Raw genomic sequence first — 22586 nt, forward strand, 5'->3', positions numbered from 1 at the left:
TGATACCTTGGTACATATTAGGGTTACTATTTTGTGTGTTGCAGATGAAATCAGGGGGATTCATGTCTTATTGATAGGACCCAAGCTCCCCCTGACTCCTGTGTAGTTCACACCATGGGTGTATCTCCTCACATTTCTACCTCTGTCGCTAATTCCTTAACTCCATTTTGACCATTCTCTCTTTTTTTCTCCCCTCCATACACACTTATTTATATAATTTTCCAAGCGTAGAGTTTTGTATTAAACTAATGAAAACATCTGGCTTTGATGAAAGATAATTCAAGTTGTGGTTAATGCACAATAATCTGTTACCAATGAAATATGGAGTATTAATATAATGTTACTTTAATTTTGAGAAGGAAAAAAAATCACCAAAGAATTTGATTTGCTTTTTAAATATCTGACCACTCTGATTCAAGGAAAATATCAGTGCTCAGCCAAATTTGTTTGTTATATTGACTCCCTGCGCTCTGCCCTGCCACACAAATTGTACATGCCACTGTCAACTTTGTGTGTGTGTGTGTGTGTGTGTGTGTGTGTGTGTGTGTGTGTGTGTGTGTGTGTGTGTGTGTGTGGAATGTGTGCACCCATCCAATACAGGGATCAGGGCTGAGACAGGGAGGATGGAGGGGATGTTGGCAGTCGCACGCGACCCACCCAGACATATGGACATATGCTATAGGGAGATTCAGCCTTAAGGCCATGTTGCATGTTGAGGTGTATATGGAGGAGGAGGAGGAGGAGGAGGAGGAGGAGGAGGCGGGTGTGTGCTCAAGTCTGAGACTTTATTGCATGATAAGGACTGTGTGTGTGTGTGTGTGTGTGTGTGTGTGTGTGTGTGTGTGTGTGTGTGTGTGTGTGTGTAAAGGATTATGGGGAGGCAAAAGAGGGGCTCTCATCTATCCGAGCGGCTCAGTGGTGACACAGCAGCACTGTGTACAATATTTAACCTAGACTGTAGGCCTTTTGTAAAATATAAACAGATATATGTAACTTTACGTTAATGTTTTCCACCTGAAAATATTTCCAACAACAAAAAATTTATGTCATATTTTTATATGCCAAGGAAGAGAAAAACTCCACGAAGTAACAATATAACAGGAAATAAAATGATAACCCTCAAGAGGAGCAACAGAAGATGGATCTGTATTCTGAGATGGAAATAAATACAATAAGAACTGCATTTAAAAATAGCATATTACAATGTGGAGGAATATAAGCTACATACAAGGAAAAGTATAGTATAAAGTGCATAAAGGATCATCTGAGTAAATATTAGGTGTAAAGGTAAAGAGTTTTTGGCAGATAGTTCAAATTATGAAAATAATCCTAGTATTAATTTTAATTTGTGTTTCCAGAAATGTAAGGTTAGAAATATTTATTCACAAAATGCAGCAGTGGAGGAAGTTTTCAGATCCTTTTCTTAAGCAAATAGAGGTGATGCTAAACTTCTTTTGACAGCCAATGTAATATGTTAATATTACAGAATTGCAGGGCTATAGAACAACTACTGGACATATGTTTGAAATAGCCAATCAAGTTCATTTTTTTGTCATTTCTTCATCAGGACACATAGGGGATGTGATCATATTACAATAAACACACCTGAGTGGTGTTTCTTTCTGTGCCATGTGTGGCAAACAGTCAGGCGAGGTCTAGACTGAGGTCCAGATGGGACATCTGAATTGACTGGCTAAAGCTGCTTTCACTGTCCAGTTGATGCTGATTGGTTGCCTATTCTGACACTGTCTTCCACAGCAGCTGTGTGTGTGTGTGTGTGTGTGTGTGTGTGTGTGTGTGTGTGTGTGTGTGTGTGTGTTCTGTAGCCTTTTAGTCACACTGTGCATCATCCAGACTCCAGAGTTTCCCAAACCTTTGATGCTTGCTCAAGATCCCAGAACAAAAAGTACCAGTTTGTTTGTGTACAGGATGTGTTACCATGACAACTACCCAACCTTTGCCCCTCACTTCCATCAAACATCAGTGTTCCGCACCTGTTGCATTTCTGCGGCGCCAGCCCCGTTGCCTTGGAAACATACATACACACATATTTCAGGGGCGGTCTAAGGACAGCGAGCGGCTGTGGAATCCTTCTGATCCGAGCATGCAATCTGATCAGCATGCCACAGACACACTCAGAGGCAGCTTGTTTTGTCATGACTATTTACACACACACACTGACTTACAGACTCTTAAGGATTTTTTTTAGTTTGTTTATTTGTTGTGCCCCTGAATGTTTCAGTATTTACAGTATATGTACATGGACTACTGTGGCAGTGCTGTGTATGATATATAATTAAGCAACATCACATGAAGGGATATGCCAATAATGACTGTAAAGCTCACCCTTGAGTGTGATATTGCAATTATATAACAGGTTACTAACAAAATCAAAATTGTGGTCAAAATGTATTCATATTGTGAATTTTTATTTCCCATGGACATGGGAAATAAACATGGATTTAGCTATGACATCTGCAAACTTCACATATATTTTTTGAGCTAGTGTCACCTGTCACAGACCCACCGACACAGCTGATGATGGGTGCTGAAGAGCATTTCTGTGTGATCCCAACATTTCCAATAACTCCTGAGCACTGTAAAGTCCATAAGTCAAAATGAATTGAAAAAAATGACAAAATCACATTTTCCTCTAACAAAATATTCTGCCTCAATCTATATTTGTTGCTGTTTAGCTTTCCAAAAACAAGATGTTCACCGCAGTCATAAAACTGTTTGCTCTCCAGCCTAAGGTGGCTGCATCTGTATTAATGAGACACTGTAGCAACAATCTAACAGCATCATCAGTTCTAATCATCAAAGATTAGAACTGATGGTGCTGTTAAATCCGTGATGAGCACAGTCTGCCGTCATGCTGATTTGATCCCGTTCAAAATGTTGCGTTAACCAATCAGATTGCTTGGTCAGAACCACTTGATGTATAATATCATGATCACCTGACCTACAGCTCACAGTACTGGCCACTAAACGAGTCCACAGGTCTGATGGGCAATCGCAGTCTGCTTTCTGCCTGAAGGCACTTTGACAGCGTTTGTCAAAGGATCACAGAGCGCGTCACAAGCCCCTTCCTCTAACGCCTGGATGACACGTATGTCAAACGTGTTGGGAAGCTTCCTGCCGCCTTCTGATTGGCAGGAGATGTTGAGCTCATCCTTTCATCAGAGGATGAACACATGGATCATCCGACACAGACGCGGGCCAGGTTGAAAGGATGGATTAGAGGGAAGAGAGGGACAGATGAAAGACAGGATGGATGCGCTGAGCAAGGGAGGAGAGATGAAAGAGTGGATGATGGAATGAGTGAAGGTCAAGAGAGGAAGAGCAAAGGATTGATGTGATTGATGTGATACAGCTTGTTTTCATAAGGCTGATGCACGCTGACTGCTCTGCGCGTGTGCATGTATGCATTAAAGTGTGTGTGTCTGCGCCTGTGTGACAGTTGGCAGTAGAAATAACTATTGATCTCAGGGTGTATCCAAGGACCTAATTTTACACAAGATATTGCCCTGCCATTTGCTGACACACACGCTTACACTTTCTGTCTTCCTCCCTATCCTCAGTCCTCTGTTTATCTCATATTTGATAAACGCGGTCACGACCCGTACATCTTTTTTCTTTCCTCTTTCTCTCTTTTTTAAACCAAAATGGCTCCACTTTACAGTAAAACTACCCTTATAAATGATTTATAAATGGTTTATGATTAACTGGGTTTTAAACTCTTTATAGATCATTAATAAGCTGTTACGCCACATTAAATAAATGGGGCAGCAGTTGCTTGCCAAATAGTGAGCCTATACTGTTAAACCTCTGATTTACTTGCCCATATAACAGGAGTTTTGGGGCCAGTCCACCTCAGATTCACCCCTCCTGAGAATTGGAGGAGAAATCCCCTCACCCCCACATTTTTGCTAGTTATAAATGTTAGTAAGTCACTAGTAAAATTAATAAGTAAGTAGGGCGGCAACTAATGATTACTCTCATTATCAATCAATCTAGTGACAATTTTCTCGATTAATTGAGTTGTTGGATTCATAAAAAGTCAGAAAATAGTGAAAAATGTTGATTAGTATTTCCCAAAGTCCAAAGTGACATCCTCAATTGTCTTGTTTGTTTTTTTTTGCAAGCGAAAGATATTCAGTTAGAGGAATAAAGAAACCAGAAAATATTCATATTCGAGATGCTGAAATGGCAGAGCTTAAAAAAAAAAGACTCAAAATGATTAATCAGTTATCAAAATAGTAGCCTCATGGACTAGTTGGTGCAGCTGTAGTAGGAAGCAGTAACTGAATCTTGCTAAATAGCGAGCCTACATTGATGTATGAAAACTTATTTATAATTGTTTAATGAATGATAAAGTGTCTACAACCTAATTAATAATCTAATTATAAACCATTTATAAATATTTTGAAAGGCTATAGTCTTATTATAAAGTAGTACCAAAAAAATCTCGCTCCTCTTGTTGCTCACCCTCCTCCTCCTCTGAGCTATGTTATCATGTGAGCACATGCTGCACAAGAAATGGTAATTTCCTGAAATGCAGAGAGGTTTTTCCCTCTTATGTGGCTGTTTGGTATTTTTGGTGACTTGCCACACACCGCAGTGGGAGGAGACACTCAGCAGGGTGTCACTGGTACATTACAATTTCGGTGTCAAGATTCACCGTGCTTTTCCTCGCCTGCCACCCGGCTGTTCGGACAGGATCTACAGTGAAGTATGTACAGTTGGCTTCACTTTAATTTGTGGAGGCACACCCACATATTTTTCTTGTTTCACTTTTATGATACATTTTTTTGACTAGTTGATGCCTCTAATTACACAGAAAAGAAAAATAAAATAAAATAATAATAATAATAATAATAATAATAATAATAATAATAATAATAATAATAATAATAATAATGCTGATTATGGCCAAGAAGGCAGAGTGAAGGTTAATGTTCCTATCAGCGTCTGTTATCCACAACAGCTGATTAACTCTTGTTACAGTGAGCCGAAGGTGGCAGGTATGCGTTCCATCTGTAGTCTGTAATTTGAGTGCATGTTGTCAAGCTGTGACACACTGTGGTTACCTTGATTAAGTCTTGTGCAACAAGCGAACTTCTTCATTCGTGAACGCGATGATTCATTATTCTACATGATTTCCTCGTTTATTCACTGCATGTTTTTACAGGTTGGACACTCATTTCCATGAAAATTCATGAGACTGTTTTAACACCTCTCGCCTCTTTACTCTGAAACCCCTTCGGAGCCCTCATGCCATGATTAGAACCTGCCTACAACACGCCCCATGATAATGTATGATAATAGATTCTTCGAAGTCTCACCTTGTTTCCATGTGTGCACTGAGTGCACCACATACCTACAGCCACTGAAATGCACAAAATGCTCTGCTACTCCTTCACCGCACTGAACCCTGCAGTCTTGGAAATAAGCTTCCAAAAGGGTTCCTTCTGAAGGACTGAGGTTCGACCCAAAACTGATTGTCTCTGAAGAACCCTTTTTTGAAGAAAGGCTTTGTAGAGGGTTCTTTGTAGAGCCTCTCATCGACACTTCTACGTAGAAACCTTTATCTTGGGTTCTAGTTAGAACCCTCTGAAAAGGTTTCAACTGAAACTTTTATAAAAGGGTTTACCAGGAACCAAAAAGGGTTCTCCTACAGGACAGGCTGGAGAACTTTTTGTGGTTCTAGCATCTTTATTACTAAGAGAGCACACCTTACAGTAATTCACAGAAAAGCGCCATCCTCTATTTTACTGTGTTACATTTGCTCCCTTCTCTCAAGGCTCTTTTCACCTCTAGTAAAAAAAGAAGTGAGCAGGAACAGGAGAGCAGAGGATAAAAGATAGTTGAAACAACAGCTGGGAGTCAGATATCATGTCATCTCTGACCTTGAAGACAGAAAGACAAGGGGACAGTGTGCTGCAGCTAAGCAGGCAGAATGTGGGAGCAGTCAGGGGCCTGCTCTAAATCACCAGTAGCTATGACAGCAGGAAAAGAGGGTTAAAAAAAAACAGAGAGCAAGAGAGAGGAAATGGGATGGAGATGTGTGATGAGAGGTACAAAGAGAGGGAGGCTGATAACTGGTGCCAAACAGCTGTGACTCTATTACTCTGATTGTGTGTGTGTGTGTGTGTGTGTGTGTGTGTGTGTGTGTGTGTGTGTGTGTGTGTGTGTGTGTGTATAGGCCTGTGTGTCTATCTATGCTTCTGTCTGTCTGTGGCTAACCTCAGTTATACATTGTAAGTGTTGCACTATTACTAACACAACAAAAGGCAACCAGCTGACAATATGTTACAATGCAGACATGATAGATTATTGGTAGAGTGATGAGCTGCTTGGGCTAGTTTACTGAATCGCTGTAGTAAAATGTACACTCAACAAAAAAAGAAATGCAACACTTTTGCTCCCATTTTTCATGAGTTGAAGTAACAGATCTAAGACTTCCTCTGTGCACAGTGAGCACTTCTTTACCAAGATAATCTACCTGATCTTTGTGTGGCATATCAAGATGGTGATTCAACAGCATGTTTGTGCCTTGGACTGGTCACAATAAAAGGACACTCTGAACAGGAACTGAACTATGGGGCTACAGAGACTTAGGGCTGGGCATAGTTAATCTTACTTTGCACACTACCTGAATAGAAGAAGAAGAGGAATGAGAGGAAGAAGAGAATGACTGTGTGGATGAGGTTTGTGGCACTGGGAAATAGTGGCAGAGTGAGACCTCTTACTTTCTGTGTGCTAAAGTCTGGCTCGCCTGTGATCCCCGGCTCTGGGTGTAATGTTAGTGTGGTGGTTTTCTTGCGGGCCTCTATGATGTGAATAATAGATCCAGCATTATTAGACCCTGTTATAACAAAACATGCTGAATGCTTATTGGCTCACTGACGCTGATTAGATTTACTCGGTAGGTATCAAAATCTGGTACCAAATGACAAGGCATTTATGTAACACTCAGTAGAATCGAGGCAATACAGTCGGTGCCATGAAGGTATCAAAGATCTGTTCTCAACATGTACCAGTTTTTTTCCAAGTTGGGAAAAGTCATGACCTGCCCTACTTTTCCTCTGACTGGCTGGTACTCATTTCCTTTCTTGTTTAGGTTGGTTAGATTAAGGCATGAAGCACGATTGGTTAGGATTAGGCAAGAATATGAGACTAAGCCATTCATGACTTTGCCCTCCTGGGAAAAAAGAAAACAATTGGTATCTGTTGTCCTGTGTGAAATAGCCAAAGTTCAGTCTAATAAATGTCTTTTTTCAAGATCAAACTGCACATTTTAGAGTGGCCTAGTCCGAGGCACACCTGTGTAATAATTATGCTGTTTAATCGGCATCTCTGTACGCCACACCTGTCAGGTGGTTGGATTATGTTGACAAAAGAGATGTGCTCACAAACACAGATTTTAATAAATCTGTGAGAAAAAATGAAGAGAACAAACATTTTGTCTGCACAGAAGAAGTTTTAAATTTTTTACTTCAGTTAATGAAAAACAGGAGCAAAAACAAGTGTTGGGTTTAAATTTTTGTTGAGTGTGCCACTAAATCCACACAGTCGTAGATGAGCAGTGAAAACAGGCTGTCTGACTGTGAGCTCAGACGTGCGAGCCCTCTCACTCTGTATCCTCATTGCGTGTGGCTGCAAGGTCACAGGGCTAGACAGCCAGCCACACACACACACACACACACACACACACACACACACACACACACACACACACACACACACACACACACACAAACACATTAACTGATCATGCCGCCAGAGAGGGGATTAGGCTGAGAAGCCGACAGGGTTAGGAGGGTTGGGGTAAAGTCTGTGTGTGTCATTGTGTGTGGGTGTGTGTGCACAGGAGGCGGGAGTACCACATACTGTCATGGCACGCAGAATTAGAATTAAAACTGATTTCCAATTTACTTTCTCAAGAGAGAGGCAGCAGCTGCACATGGACAAGGAGGTGATTTCAGAAACACAGCAGCGCAAACACATGCACACAGGCTTGTTACTTTGAATATAGCAACAAAAAAAAATCTAAATTACTTGTGGAAAGTTGCTCAGTTGTAAAATGACAACAGCAGTATTTTGCGAGGCAAACGAATCATGATATACAGGAAGCTGAGTTGAACTTTTGCTGATCCCAGAGGGAGAATTCATTGTTAAGCTCAGCTTCTTCCACAAGCGTAGGAGTACACAGAATAGCAGTTGTATGGATTTGGTATCTTGTTCAAGTACTTTTCAATGACACTTGAAATTGTAAAAACATACTCTAGGAGATTTTATTCCCCTCTGCCTGAATGTGAATCGTGGGTACAATTAATGTGAATTACATTTTAGGGAAAGAGGAAAGTATTACTCTGTTTTCAGGCATGTCAGTGTACCTTTACTGAATCTACAAATGGTGAAAACTGAGTGACTGTGCCTTGCACTTTGTGTCTCCAGGGAGCAGAGGAGACAGAGAGAGGAGCAGCTGTGCCAGCAGGAAGAAGACAGAGAAAAATTGCTCAGGTATATATTTTATTGTGACCAACTTTTTGTTGTTTTTTTTCCCCTTTTCATTCATTTTAACAGTTAACAAAGCATATACTAGTAACTTAACTTGGTAACTTAACAAAAATATAATAGTAATAAACAGCTCATCAACTTACAGTGTAGGACTTGTCATCACATTTTATTCCCAATTTATGATGTAGTGCTCCTGCAGTGTTCCTGTAGCCTGCCTGAGCTCAGCTCTGGGAATTAAGGGCTGGGGTAAACAACTTGTTTCAGCCATAGACTATATATTGAATAGGAATTCAACCTATTTCATATACAGTCTATGGCTCCAAGTCACCATTGGGACTGCAGTGCTCACTTTTGGGTGCACTATTGCTACATATTGCTCCTTTTAACGTAACAATGGCATATCTTGTGCCTGTTGAAACATTCAAAGTATTTCATGGCAATCCAGAAAACAAAATAAGTAAATATAAAATAATAAAATACATGTACATATTCTCATTGGCATGTATACTCATATACATTACTACTCAGGTATATTGACCTGTCCATTTCTTCTTCTTCTCTGCACTTTTTGTTTTGTCTTGTGATAATCATCATCTCATCCCATCCCTTCTCCAACTTTCCCACAATCCCTCCACTTATCCCACTCATTCTCTTCCAAATCATCCTCTTCCGTTCCTCTGCTTCATTCCTCTTCCTCCCAGAGAGAGGTGGGGATATTAGTGTCAGCTGAGATCTGCTCTTGGATCACTTGAGGAGATCTTAGGCTCCATAAAGTGCCAGTGACACAGCGGAGAGTCTCGTGTGAGGCTGGCGCAACAGATGGAAGCACTCCTTAGTTGGCTTGGAGTCATGTTTCTCACACACACAAACACACACTCATCTGTGCACTGAGGCACGCACATACTGTGGATGTGCAGACGCGCAGTGGCACTTCTGTTGAGAGCGCATCTCACTAATACGCAGGCAGACACATGTGCTTACACACCCAACCCACATGTGTACACCCACAGACAGACATATACACACAGAGCCTCTCATCTTTCCATGCAGGCGTTAGATGTATGTGGGGTGTGTATTTTTTCACATGCTATCTGCTGGTATTCTTTTTCTAAGCCACTGGCAGCCTGGTGTGTTCAATTACACTGTCGATTTATTTCCCTTCCCACACAGCAGTTTCTGATCTCACCCTCTGGCTTCTATACAGCTCAACATATGATAGCACTCCACCGGGGGGGTGGAGGCTATTTTAGAAGGGATGAGAGGGTTTGGGGGAGGGAGCGCCCCCTCCCTAGCTGGGAGAAAATGTAATGGGAGACAACAATTTACCAAACTGCCCAAGATTGGAGACTGTAGGTGGCTAAAGATGATGTTTATCTGCTCAGTAAGATTTACTTTTTGCAGAGAAATCAATAAATAAATGATATCTAGTAGCTGCTTCTTTTAAATTGAATTGTTTTTGAATCCGTCCAGTTTCAGTTCTAATTGTTCTTTTGCCAACCTTTCCTTGGAGTACAGAGCAGAGATGAGATGAGTAAACAAACCTTCTTGGGTTTGATATCACTCAACTGCTCTGTCACTGTCAATCCATAACGTCGATCACGTGTTAATCTCCTGATAACAGGGTAAATCTGCAAAAAGAAACACTAATATAGCAGAGAAGTAGAGCTGCAACAACTAGTCAATTCATCTATTCATTGTCAACTATTTAATTAATTGCCATGCATTCTGAGAATTCTGAATGTTAGGCACAAAATATCCAAACCCTCTGATTTCAGCTCCTCAAATGTAGATATTTTCTGGTTTCTGTACTCTTTTATAACAGTGAATTGAATATGTTGTAGACAAAACAAGACATTTGAGGATCTCGTCTTTGGCTTTAGGGAACTATGATCATTATAGGGATGTAACAATACAAAAAAGTCAAGGTACGATAATACCAATACAATTATGACTTGAAAAAAAATGTCCTTAAATATCCCCATAAATCTGATGTGCATTTTGTTCATTTTTTTTTCATTTAACTTTTTTAATGCAGTGGTTCTCAACCTTTTTGAGTGGTGATCCCTCAGAAAAATCAGGTTGGCGTTTGTGACTCCCACACCCTGCCTGAGGCTGTCAGTCAGCTGTATACTGTAGAACATATTGAAGCTATACCAAACTCATATTATAGCACTTGTACAATCAATGTAATATTAAAGTTTCTCATCCCATGCTGCTTGGTGCAATATGTTATTTTATTTCTTCAAACTTCTGGCAACCCCCCAAAATGATTTTGCAACCCCCTTGGGGGTCCCAACCCACAGGTTTAGAACCACTGCTATAATGAAGTAAAATAAAAGTAGCCAGCCATGACATCAGCATGTGCTGCATGAATTGTTGTTAGCATTGAAGGTTTGAATTATATATGTACAATTGCAAAACAAAAACAATGCATCAGTAGCTGTTCTTTTATAGAATCATATAAGAAAAAAATAAAAGAATTAATTAATTTCAATATGCTGGTAGATATCATCACAGACTGGTACAGTATCAGGACATTTTTGTTGCAGTATTGCGATATTCAGTGAGTGGTTATATCTGTAGTAATCAACATTTTTTATCATTTTCTGTCATTTTATAAATCAAACCACAATTTATTAAATGAGAAATTGATCAACAGGTTAATCAGTAATGAAAATACTAGTGTATAGACAATATATGTACATAAGTATATTTTCCTCAATACTTGACACACCAAAGTTCACTGTCAGGACCACACCATAAAGATTTAGTACTCAGCCTATGTGGAAAACCTCTCCTGTCAGTTTTAGCAAAAAGAAAAATAGAACATATGTTGAATTTAGGGCTTGGCCCAGTTTTAGTGTGTGTGTGTGTGTGTGTGTGTGTGTGTGCGTGTGCGTGTGTGTGTGCGTGTGTGTGTGTAAACCATCTGACTATAAGAAGCCTGATAATGTTGACGAACAAACAGTTTCTCTCTTATGTAACAGACTTGTTCTGACGCTCACAGTCACCGGCTGACCTGCCAGTACAGAGTTCCTGTGTGCCTGCAGGTGTGTGTGTTTGTGTGCTTGTTCAGAGCGTGCCTGCACATGCTCTATATACATGCAGTTGAAAGATATTTCCGCCTACAGAATCACAGTATAGACTGTGTGTGTGTGTTTGTGCGGATACTCATTTTCTGTATCTGTATATCTTTTCTCACTAAGAGTTTTTATTGAGTAAAATAATCCTGTTTTTAGACCACAGACCCTCTTCATCATTACTCTTTCATATACTTTTGCCCCTGCATCTTTTAAACAGGTTAAAGGAGGAGTTGGAGGTGAAACACGAGATGTGGTTGTCATGCCAACAAAGGTGCGAAAGCGTGCAGGAGCAGCTATCTTCGTGGCAGCAGAGGGAGGAACATATGAGCAGGAAGTGCAGCGCAGCTGAAGAGGAAGTGACACAACTGAGGGAAGTTCTGGAGAAGGTCCAGCAGGAAACAAGAGAGCTGAGGAGAGAAAGGTCATTGTGATGTCTGCTCTGCTCTGTGTACATCTACCCCTATTCTATTCCATTCTGTTCTATTCTATTCTGTTCTTAAAACTTTTATTCATCTGATCCTTTAACACCAACACTAATAGGCTGGTACACAAACTTATTCTTCTTAAAGATCCAGTGTGTAAGATTTACCAGGATTTATTAGAATATGGCAGAATATTCTTAAGTCTTTTTTCATTAGTGTCACCTGAAAATAAGAATCGTTGTGTTTTTGCTACTTTCGAATGAGCCCTTTATATCTACAGAGGGTGTGGGTTTTCTTCCACAGAGGCTGCCAAGTTGCACTGCCACGTTTCCACAGTAGCCCAGAACAGACAAACCAAACACTGGCTTAGATTGGGTCTTTTGTGTTTTTGTAAGTTTCTCAGCCACTGTAGTTTCTCATACATGCTTGGAGAGTTAGACGAGGTGTTTCCAATCTGCAACCTCACTGCTAGATGTCACTAGATCCTACATACTGGTCCTTTAAAGGCCCTAAAAACTTATTTTCTCAATCTGCCTCTTACCATGAGTGATAGAGTCATACACAAACACAGTATTTTCTCCCAAAGTTTTCATTATTTTGTTTAAAATATTGCTGTTTTTCTTTTGTGTCTGTGCTCTTCCTGCTGGTTTGAAGTTGGTGAGGTTTCATTTAGAAAAAGATGTTGCCACATACTTGAAAACACCAATCCATACTTTCAAACATTTGAATCAGAATCTGTTTTGTGTGTTGAAGTGTTGAACCCTTAAAGGACCACCATGTAGGATTTAGTGACAAGTAGCAATGAGCTTGTAGTTTACAAACACCTTGTTTCACTCTTCCTCTGGAGTCTAAAATCCACAAATCTGAACTTTGGGCCGTAAAATGTCTTGAATATTTTTTACAGATCCTAAGAATTGATTGGATTCCGAAGTTACTGTTACTTTTATAAAGTTGCAATTTTCGGTCTCACTTTTACATGTGTTTTGGGGAAAAATTTGTATTGATCACAGTTTAACTGCAGCAACTCCAGTTAGCAGCCTCCAAACATTTGGATCTACACCTACATTAAAAGCAGCAGCCGTGCTCTGTAGTTTACACACGGTAGCTTAACATCAGTTATATAAACTCATACCCTTTGTACGTTTTTGCCAGTATGGACATGAAGTTGGTTTTAAATTGAATTTATAATGGTCTGAAATAGGTCTTAAAAGCCTGCAGAATCCCTGACTGTAGAACCATGGCAGTGCAACAAGGCAACCTCCATAGACGAGGACCCGCACCCTCTGTAGATATAAACATCTAATTATAAGGTAACAAAAACACACACATTATTATTTTCAGGTGCTTCTACACTAATGACAACATACTTATGAATATTATATTCAGTTTCTGACATATTTTATCACTAAATCTCCCTAAATCATACATGCTGGATCATTAATAATATGATATCTACAGATGTTCTTTTTTTCCCTGAACTTGTATACATGATTTCTTTCCAATAGAGAAATACTTCACATTTGACACCAAGTTTTCAACTGCAAATGAGATAGAAACAAAATGAGTTAGCATCGATTCAGTCCTGAGGTTGTTCATTAGATTTTGTACATAGAGTTGACTTTGGTTCAGTGGTCCTACTCAAAGCTTGTCAGAAACCCATCTCATTTCAGGAAGATATGGTCAGATATTCAACCGCAATGTCAAAAATGGCTGCTTTGGTTTGAAGTGACGACTAATTGAAGCTTACTGGGTGCCAGCTTCAGTGCATGGCTGCACTTGGCTTTTCTAAACTGTGACACCACAACCGCAGACTGGTGGCAGTCCAAACTCCTGGTCTGGACTGTTTTGTTCTAATGTTAAATATTTACAACCCTTTTGTGTCTGAGAGGACATGGGGTGAGTGCAGGCAGGAATTCTTGCTGATGCACCAACCAAAGGGCCTACATTATTCTATGAGAGCAGAGATCTAATAGAGTGCTGGGAGCTATGCCCAGTCTCTTATGTAAGGTGTTACCTCTCCCTGTGTGTCTGGCCCACACTGTCCAGCACACTGCTCAGTAACCTTGCATTTATGGGTGTTTATCCATGTCAGTACTTTATCTAGTTTTTTTGAATACACATCCCTGATTGCACTGTTTGCAGATAAAGCTGTAAATACCTCAAGTATCAGGGTGCTACATTTACCCTTTATAAGGAACTTTAAGTCGAACTGAAGTTTAAATGAATGTTTTTCTAGATAAAGTGGAAACCGACAGCTTTTCAGCCCCCTAGTGTTTCCAAGTGGTCTCATTGTTGTCGGAGAGCACACTTTTATACAACACCATATCACTTTCTGTTTCCTCAGAGTCATAGTGAAGAGTCGGTTAAGAAATTATCAACACCACTTTAATAACAGAGAAGAAGGAAGCATATTCATTGTACAGGTACATTGAAATGAACACAGTTTTACAAAATGTTATGTTGAATTTGGGAACAAGCATGAGCTCTTGTAATGTTGTGCATTGCAAGTTGGTGCTTTGTGCCAACAGAGCATGTCGTCAGGGTGGAGGAGGGAGTGACATTAGAAGAAAACATTAAAAAATATGAATTTGTTCATTAATTTGGTCTATAATGGAAGCAACATTTCCCATTAAGAAATCATGCTCGGTGGCAGACTGATGACAGCGAGGCTTACTGGTAACCACATGCTGTGGATGGTGTTATTATTCTATAGACGATCACTATTTACTTCATAATGACAAGTCAAAACAAAAAAGTTTTCTACTCCCATTTTTATATGCGATCATGTTGCTGCTGTTGAATCAAAACAAAATTATCTCCATTATCATAAGAGCAGAGGAAAATGCTTTTTAACTTACTTTTTTCTTTAGTATAATCATAAATATACCTAGAGGCTATAGTCTCTGTTATTACACTGTAGGACTGCTTTAAAATAGTGTTTTTTTGCATCTTTTAATTTATTTTTCCCATTAAGGTAAACCTAACATAACTTAAAAGCTTGTCTAAATAACTAATACAGATAAATATCAAAAAAGAGAAGTCCTAAATTTAATTACATGCAAACACATCCACACATGAAAGACATTAAAACCCTCTTATACAAAGTGTTGTGGTATTTCCTGTGTGTAACTTTCCATGCAGAACCTAAGAAGCTCCATGCTGCTCCAAGTTATAAGTTACCGTGCTGCACCATAAATCAATATGATACATACAAATAAACAAATATTAAACAGTGCAGGAACCAGATTATTCTGTCTTACTTCTTGAAAAGAGATGTTTGTTTGAGGTTACAGTGCTGTCCTATAAACCTATATAATATATACAAATAAACATACAAACTTGATGTGTATTCAGCTCTCCTGTGGTAGAGTGCGTGACAAGCAGACTTATCACATATCAAGCAGTACCAACTACAATCCCATAAGAAAAACACCCTCAACCTCTGACACCAGGCAATAAAACTGCACTCCTCTCTAACACAACAGTCCTGCAACAAATCCTCTGGATATCCAATAGAATCACCAGTGGACCAATCACGTCTTCCTAGCACCAGGCCAAGAGACCAAGAGTCTCCACTTTTGACAGACTTACAGAGTTTATGGCTTCAGAGATGCAAGATGAGGATGATGGATTCAGCTTATTATTATTATTATGTCCTGATTACGCAGTCAAGCAAAACAAAACCAGCTTATAAACCCAGGACCAACCGAGCTGAATCCCTCCTAGAGATTTCTGTGAAAACAAACTGTTTACCAATGTTGTCTGCAACAACTTCATGGTCCAAGGCACCAGAGGAACCATAAATCCATATGAGATTAAAGTACACTAAGTGTGTATTCGCCCACAAATATTCAAGTTTCACCACTGCAGAACAACCTCTCAAGCAAATTTGCAGTAAACAGCAGAGCTCAACAGTGAGGTTTGGTAAGTGAAAATTATTCATTATCTGAATAGGATTAAGATTATTAGCTAGAACATCGTAACCATCTAAGGCAGACTGACCATGAGCTATGAGATTGTGAAAATATGGCATTTGCTCCTATAGAAGCCACAAGTTGATATGATGTCAACCTTATTTCAAGAGAAATACATTTTATTCACTTTGTCATGGATAAGTACTACACTACCCACAATCCTTTAGTATAACGGGCATCTCTTGGAGCTCCTTGTTACCATGGAAATGTTTACCGCACCTGTTAGTGAGTTTTGCAGCCTGGTTAGTTAGTAGCCAACAGGAGTCGTAAATCATGTCATTACGATATTTACGCACATAACATACAAACACTATCATAATACATAATACATAATTACAAAGGTTAAATTCAAGAAGAAGCTTTCATTTGTGTTATGGTACTCTTAAAATATATACAGTATTATATTATTTTGCTCCACAGTAACAGTAATTCCTGATGCACGGAGACTGAAATACATTATTTTTTCTATTTATCTTAAAGTCACTGGTTGGTGTCATTTGTTATATTTTAAATCGACTTGTAATTTGGCCTGGTAGCATCATGAAGAACTGTGCTCCAGCTGCAGAGGATGCTGCTGTGATGACAGGATGTGAATCACAGAAAAAAAAAAAAGATTCACAGAAACATTCTTTATAACGTGGCTTAAGGATGATCACGCTTGTGTGTGTTATCATTTATTTGCATCAGTGTTGTAGTCTATTTCTCTGAGAAGGGATGGTCTGCAAACCCCTGTAATGCATCATATGAAAAACTGTGACACTGTGAAATAAATATAAAAGATTAATCATAGAAGCAGAAACACTTACAAATGGTCATGGAAAGCCATATTTCTTTGAGTAGCTGTTTACTCCACAGCTGTCTCTATAAGTAATGAATAGAGGACTGTGGTACTGAAAAAAATATGTACTGTAGTGCAGGGGTGCCAAAAAGATGACAAATCTATATATTTATATATGTAGTATATCAATTAAGTGTATTGATCATCAGTTTATTTGTTATTTACCACGAAAAGTTCCCTTATTGCCTTGTACAGTGAAACTCATCATTCTGTGTCCTTTCTTGGAGGAGAAACATCAGTGAGCATCGCATAATGAAATAAAAGTCTTATGATCAGTAGGCATTACAGGTCATTTGTAAAACTGTCCTTTGATTGAATTATTCTATTTAATAACCCTTTCAAAGACAGTAAAAATAATAGCTTTTGTTTTCAGTAGATAAATAGAGGTGAAAGTTTCAGTTCTGATGCAGAAATATAAGAATAACTTAAAGCCACTAAATAACTAAAAGCTGAAACTCTGTGGTAGACTTGAAAGTGAAATCTTGCCCTTCAAGGCTGAAACAGCTCAATTTTTCCAGTTGATCTCATTATTTAAATGAATAGCAATGGTTCGGCGGGACACAAAGAGACACCCGAGCCTGTGTCTCTGCGGCGTCCTCAGCCGAACTCATTTAGTCGTTGGAGGTCTGATGGTCAATATGTGTGCGTGTGCTCGCATGCGCGTCTGTCTAAATGTCCTTTCTTCAGATGTGTAGACAGGCTCAGAGAGGAAAAGGCTGGATTACTGACTCGACTGCACACACTTTATGTCCCGACCGCAATCATTACACACATACGTGCACGCACGCACATTCCAACACTTTTTTATCCCTCGTTATAAAGTCAAGAGATTTGACCACTTCCACCGACCTCCAGTGACCCATGAAAGGACACGCTGTTCAGTCTGTCTTACACAGTCACACATACACAGATTTATACTACACTTTACAATTTAGGCCTTATCACCTCTTCTCCTGTGCCTTACCAAGCCTCTTCTATTGGTCTGATTCCATTTTTGTCCTCATGTAAACTCTGTTATCTCATTCACTCACACTCCACCCTCTATGCCACCCTGTCACTGCAGATTGCCTCGTGCCAACCCCTCTGTTGCGTGCCATCTTTTCACCCCCAGGACCTGTTTATGCAATACCAGTAAAACTGTCTTAAATTCTTTTGCAGAGTTAAAACAGATTTCATACTGAGGATACATCACTAGTGTGATACGTCCTTTGCAGGATTAATATGGATTTTGAAATGGTTCATCTCCAGTAGGAGGCTGTGGAAAGAGTAAAAAAATAGCTTCATGTAATGTTTAATCTGCTATACGTCTTTTGTTGGAGTCAAGTGTCAGTCAAATGCTCCGAATTTCTCTGTGCTGTACAACATTTCAAAGTAGCTCATTTAGAACATGTCAAGTCATGTTAGTCAGTTTTGTTTATATGGTGCCAAACCATAGCAGAACTTATCTCGGGGCACTTTTCATATAGAGCATGTTAAGACTTTTTTCCCCGTGTAACCACATGAACCTAGGCTGTGTTTACATTTTCCCAGGCAAAGTTATAGTGATTAGTATCATAGCCAATTAAAAGGAAGAAGGAGGAGATTTTTATTTAGATCATTTTATTTTTTGTTTGTTATGATGGAAACTTTACCGCTTTTGTCCACAGGGGGGCCCAAAATCAACAAAATATAAAAGTTCCTTCTCGTACTTTTAAATAAACTTGAAGTAAAGTAAACAGAGGAAATGAAGGGATAAATACTGGATTATTTTCAAAATAAAAACAATCAAAGCAAAACATGTACATGAAGAATGAACTAACATAATGATTTCAACAGAAAATTTGGCACTTTTCATGTGGCGGTCCAGTCAGTGTTGATGGTGAATGTAGTCAGGAATATAGCAATGAATTCCTCAGTGTGTTAGATAATAACAGAAGATTTTACTGTCTAATATGCTGCAGTTTTCAAAGAAACTGAAAGAAACATAAACAAAATGGAGCTTTGTGTCTGATGTCTTGTGTTTGTATCATCAGTAAACAATCATCAAACTCAACAGATTACTTCCTGCACTTCAAAATAAAAGTATTCCTGTTAGCAAGGTCCATGCTAATTAGGGATGGGCATTTTCGACAAACTTTTTGATCGATAATCATGAGAATTAACGATCAATTATCGATTTAATCATTAAGAAATGTCTGATAGAAAAAATGATTAAAAATACCACAGGCAGTCTGATTTTTCTCGTTAATCCAACAATCCTCTTGCACAATTTAGGCTACAGTTTAAATGTGCAACTGTTAAACAAAACACCGCGAGGCGTCGGGCTGAAACTCTTCACAAAATAAAAGCCAGTGACAGTACTATTTTCTCAAACAAAATACAATTCCGCCTCTTTTAGACAGAATAAAAAATCATAATAAATAATAATAATTTAAGGAGAACTTTAATCCACGTCTTGCGCGATTTACAATTTAAATGTGCAACTGTTAAACAATAGAAATATACCTACGCGGAGGCGTCGGGACTCGAGATCTTAACAAAATAAGAGCCAGTAGGCTATTCTCTAAAACAAAATAAATAGGCTACATTTCGCCTCTTTTAAACACAAAAATAAAACATCATATTATTAACTAATAGTCATTTAATCAAAGAACAAAGTAGACTCGCAGCTGACCTTTTTTTTTTTTTTTGCCAAAAGGCACGACTGAGAGAGGGAGGTCCCACATAACAATAACACATTATAGGCCTATAGGTTTACATGAAGGCTACGGTGGTAACTGTCCTGGGCTATAGCTTACTTAACCTACTTGTTTTTGTTCACCGTGCACGCTTCATGTTTACTACCTTCAGATACGGCGGCAGGGCAGAAGTCAGCTCGCAGGCGGTTTTCTCTGCTATATCGCCCCCCGCTGGTGGGATATTTTACTACCGCCACATAATGAAATTCATTACATTGCTTTCTCGACGCACACTACATGAACTCTGTTAAACACTGTCGAAAAATCGAAAAAAAATTACGTGATCGACAAAATTCTTAATGATCAATTATCGATCATCGATTAATCGTGCCCATCCCTAATGCTAATGCTAAATTGCCAACAGCAGGAAATAGTTTTTCACACATTTATTGTAAATAATATAAATAGCATGTCTAATCATTTTCTTGAAACTTTTTATATACTTAACAACATGTATCACAAAATTTCATGATTTTAAACTTCACATCAAAGCAAACAGTTCACATCAGTGCGTGCTATGTTGACTGTTAGAGCTGAATTGTCATCTAACGCAGTTTTTTGGCCAACAAAGTGATAGTTAGGTGAGGGTGGTGATACAGGACAACATGTCATTCCCCCTATAAATTAGAGCCAAATTGCTTATTGGAAAAGGTCAATTCTTTACAATAACAAGGACAATTCCCCTGCTTGTCTATGACTTGGACACAGTTATGAATCTTGCATGTTACATGTTGATGAAAACCAGTTGTGAAGTGACAGTGAAAAGACAAGCTTAGTTACCAGCAGACAGTGATTTCCCAGGGCCAGGGTGGTTGATTGAAGGGTGGTGGGATTGTGGAGTGGAAGAAAGTGAGTGAGAGACATATGAGTAGAGAGGGATGAAGGAAGGCCTAGAGGCGAGGAGGAGAGAAGAGCACGAAAGGGCACAGGGAGGGAAGGAAACAAGGAGGAGAGGAGGAGATTAAGAGAGAGGGTGGGAGTACAGGGGCCGAGGGAGGAGGGATGGAGACCGTGACTGTGGTTGCAGTGGTTACACTTCACACACTGTCTGACTCTCGCATGCACACAGCCTGGGTCACAGGGGCCGCACACGATCCACACACACACACACACACACACACGAAACATGACAGCTTGCTCTTGATTCAGTATAACTGACGCGAAGTTAAAAACAGAGAGACAGCGAAAGTGGCAGAAAGTGGAGAGAGTAAAAGATTTAAAAGTCAAGAGAGGTCAGGAGTATCTGTGCGGTTCCTCATCCATCTGTTAAATGTGAGAGGACTTGTTTCAAGTGGTTTCAAGCAGCGGAGGAATGTTTTCGTGACAGAAATTATGATCCCCAAAACTCTCCCTTCTGTCTGTCCCTGTACAGAGAAGTGGTTTTACGCCTCAGGCTTTACACAATTAGGCTAAAAAATAAGACTTAAAAAAGATTAGTGTCAACAGCACAGTGATGGAAAGAGCACTGAAAATTTGTACTCAAGTACAAGCACTGTTACATGAAGTAAAAGTACAAAGTATTCTTGTCAAAAAGTACTTACTTGTATCAGTTACTTTTTAACCATTGATGTTTAATGCATTATCAATATCAGCCATTCAATCAAATCTTCAGTCTAAATTACTCTGCTGACCTGTGATCAGTTATCCTTCTTGGCAGTAAAACTCCAGCTACAGAATCATTTGGACATTGATTTAATTGTACTTAGTACTCATTATGGTTTTAAAAGTAACTAAGTAGATTATAATAGTGTAAAGCCTACTTAAAGGAGAAATCTGTAATATAATCCATATTTCTCTTATAAAAAGAACAGATGTTTTTAACGATTGTATTGAGCAATTTGTTAACAGAGTCTGGCAGGCAGTAAGACAGGCAGTCAATCAAGTCCAACTCCAGAGTGTGTATTTTTGTGGACTTTTGTTTTTCAGGATAAGAGGCTCAGCTTTATAGTCATAAACAGCTGATCAACTTACAGTGAAGGACGTTTGTCACTTTTTGGATGCACAATGGCTACATATTGCTCATTTAAAGAAAATAAAAAGTACAAGTTCCCTCCCAAGAAAATACTTAATTACAGTAATATCAGTAGTTGTAATTAGTTACTTCCACCTCAGCAAATACTGCCTTTGGCCAAGTTTACTGTTCTTCTTTTTTCTCTTCTGTTGCCATATTTTCTCCATTTTTCTCCCTGTTTCCCAGAGTGGAAAGTATTATATCACCCATGTCTGGGTCTTTACTTTTATTGTGACTCTCTCGGTCCCTTTTATTCACTTGTCATAAATTGCTATTGCTGTAAATTCATATGTCAATTTTTTTACAAGGCAGCAGCCTTTTCCTGCTTTCCTGCTTTGAATAGCGTGGGTGAGTGTGAGAAGATTCTTTGACTTTGAAATCTTAATCATCTTTGCAGGTGGAGTGTTATGTCCCTGAAAATTACAAAGAGGATGTATGAGATGATGTCAGCGGCGATTCCTGTTAACTGTTGATCTGCATTGTTGATTCATACACAATAAAGATTATTTAAAATTGCCCTTGAGCTCCACTATAAAAAATTTTTAAAAGACTGATATAATTTGGAGTCGAGTCAGCCGTCTTTGTCTGCGTGTGCACACAAAGATTGTATCAGCACAAAGTGGAAAAATGTTCTGTGCCTTTTGATGAGGTAGCAGCCGTTCACACTGCACACTCACACACACACAACACTGCACACATACACACACTCGCCTGTCCTTAAAAGCAGCCTGGCGTGTGAGTGAATGAGAGAGTGCTCCCAGATTTTCCCATCATTCCTCCCTGTAATCCCCCCAGACCTCCTTCTGAGGGCTGAATTTGCACGCTCACGCTCCCCGGGGGGTCACACACACGCGCACACACACACAGACGCCAACACACATATACATGTACACGTGCACTTACACGCTCAAAGTTGATTTTAAAATATCTGGTACACTACCTCTGCAGGGGTCTACTTTTTTTGATAGTCAGAGAGCCGGAATTACATTACTGACAGTGGGACACAACCACGCAAGCA

The 22586-nt window shown here is 39.3% G+C and overlaps 1 protein-coding gene across 1 annotated transcript in view; it reads left to right on the plus strand.

Annotated features, from left to right (window-relative positions):
• The window catches only part of lekr1 (Leucine-, glutamate- and lysine-rich protein 1), a 144204-nt gene that overhangs the window by 101022 nt on the left and 20596 nt on the right, over positions 1-22586 (plus strand). Inside the window, exons 8-9 of the mRNA XM_084716285.1 lie at positions 8461-8526; positions 11824-12027. Coding sequence (XP_084572411.1) covers positions 8461-8526; positions 11824-12027 — 270 coding nt within the window. The remainder of the gene's footprint in view (positions 1-8460; positions 8527-11823; positions 12028-22586) is intronic.

The sequence above is a fragment of the Lutjanus erythropterus genome, chromosome 4 (assembly GCF_056507025.1).
Source record: "Lutjanus erythropterus isolate fLutEry1 chromosome 4, fLutEry1.hap2, whole genome shotgun sequence".
In the NCBI taxonomy this organism is placed as follows: Eukaryota; Metazoa; Chordata; class Actinopteri; order Lutjaniformes; family Lutjanidae; genus Lutjanus; species Lutjanus erythropterus.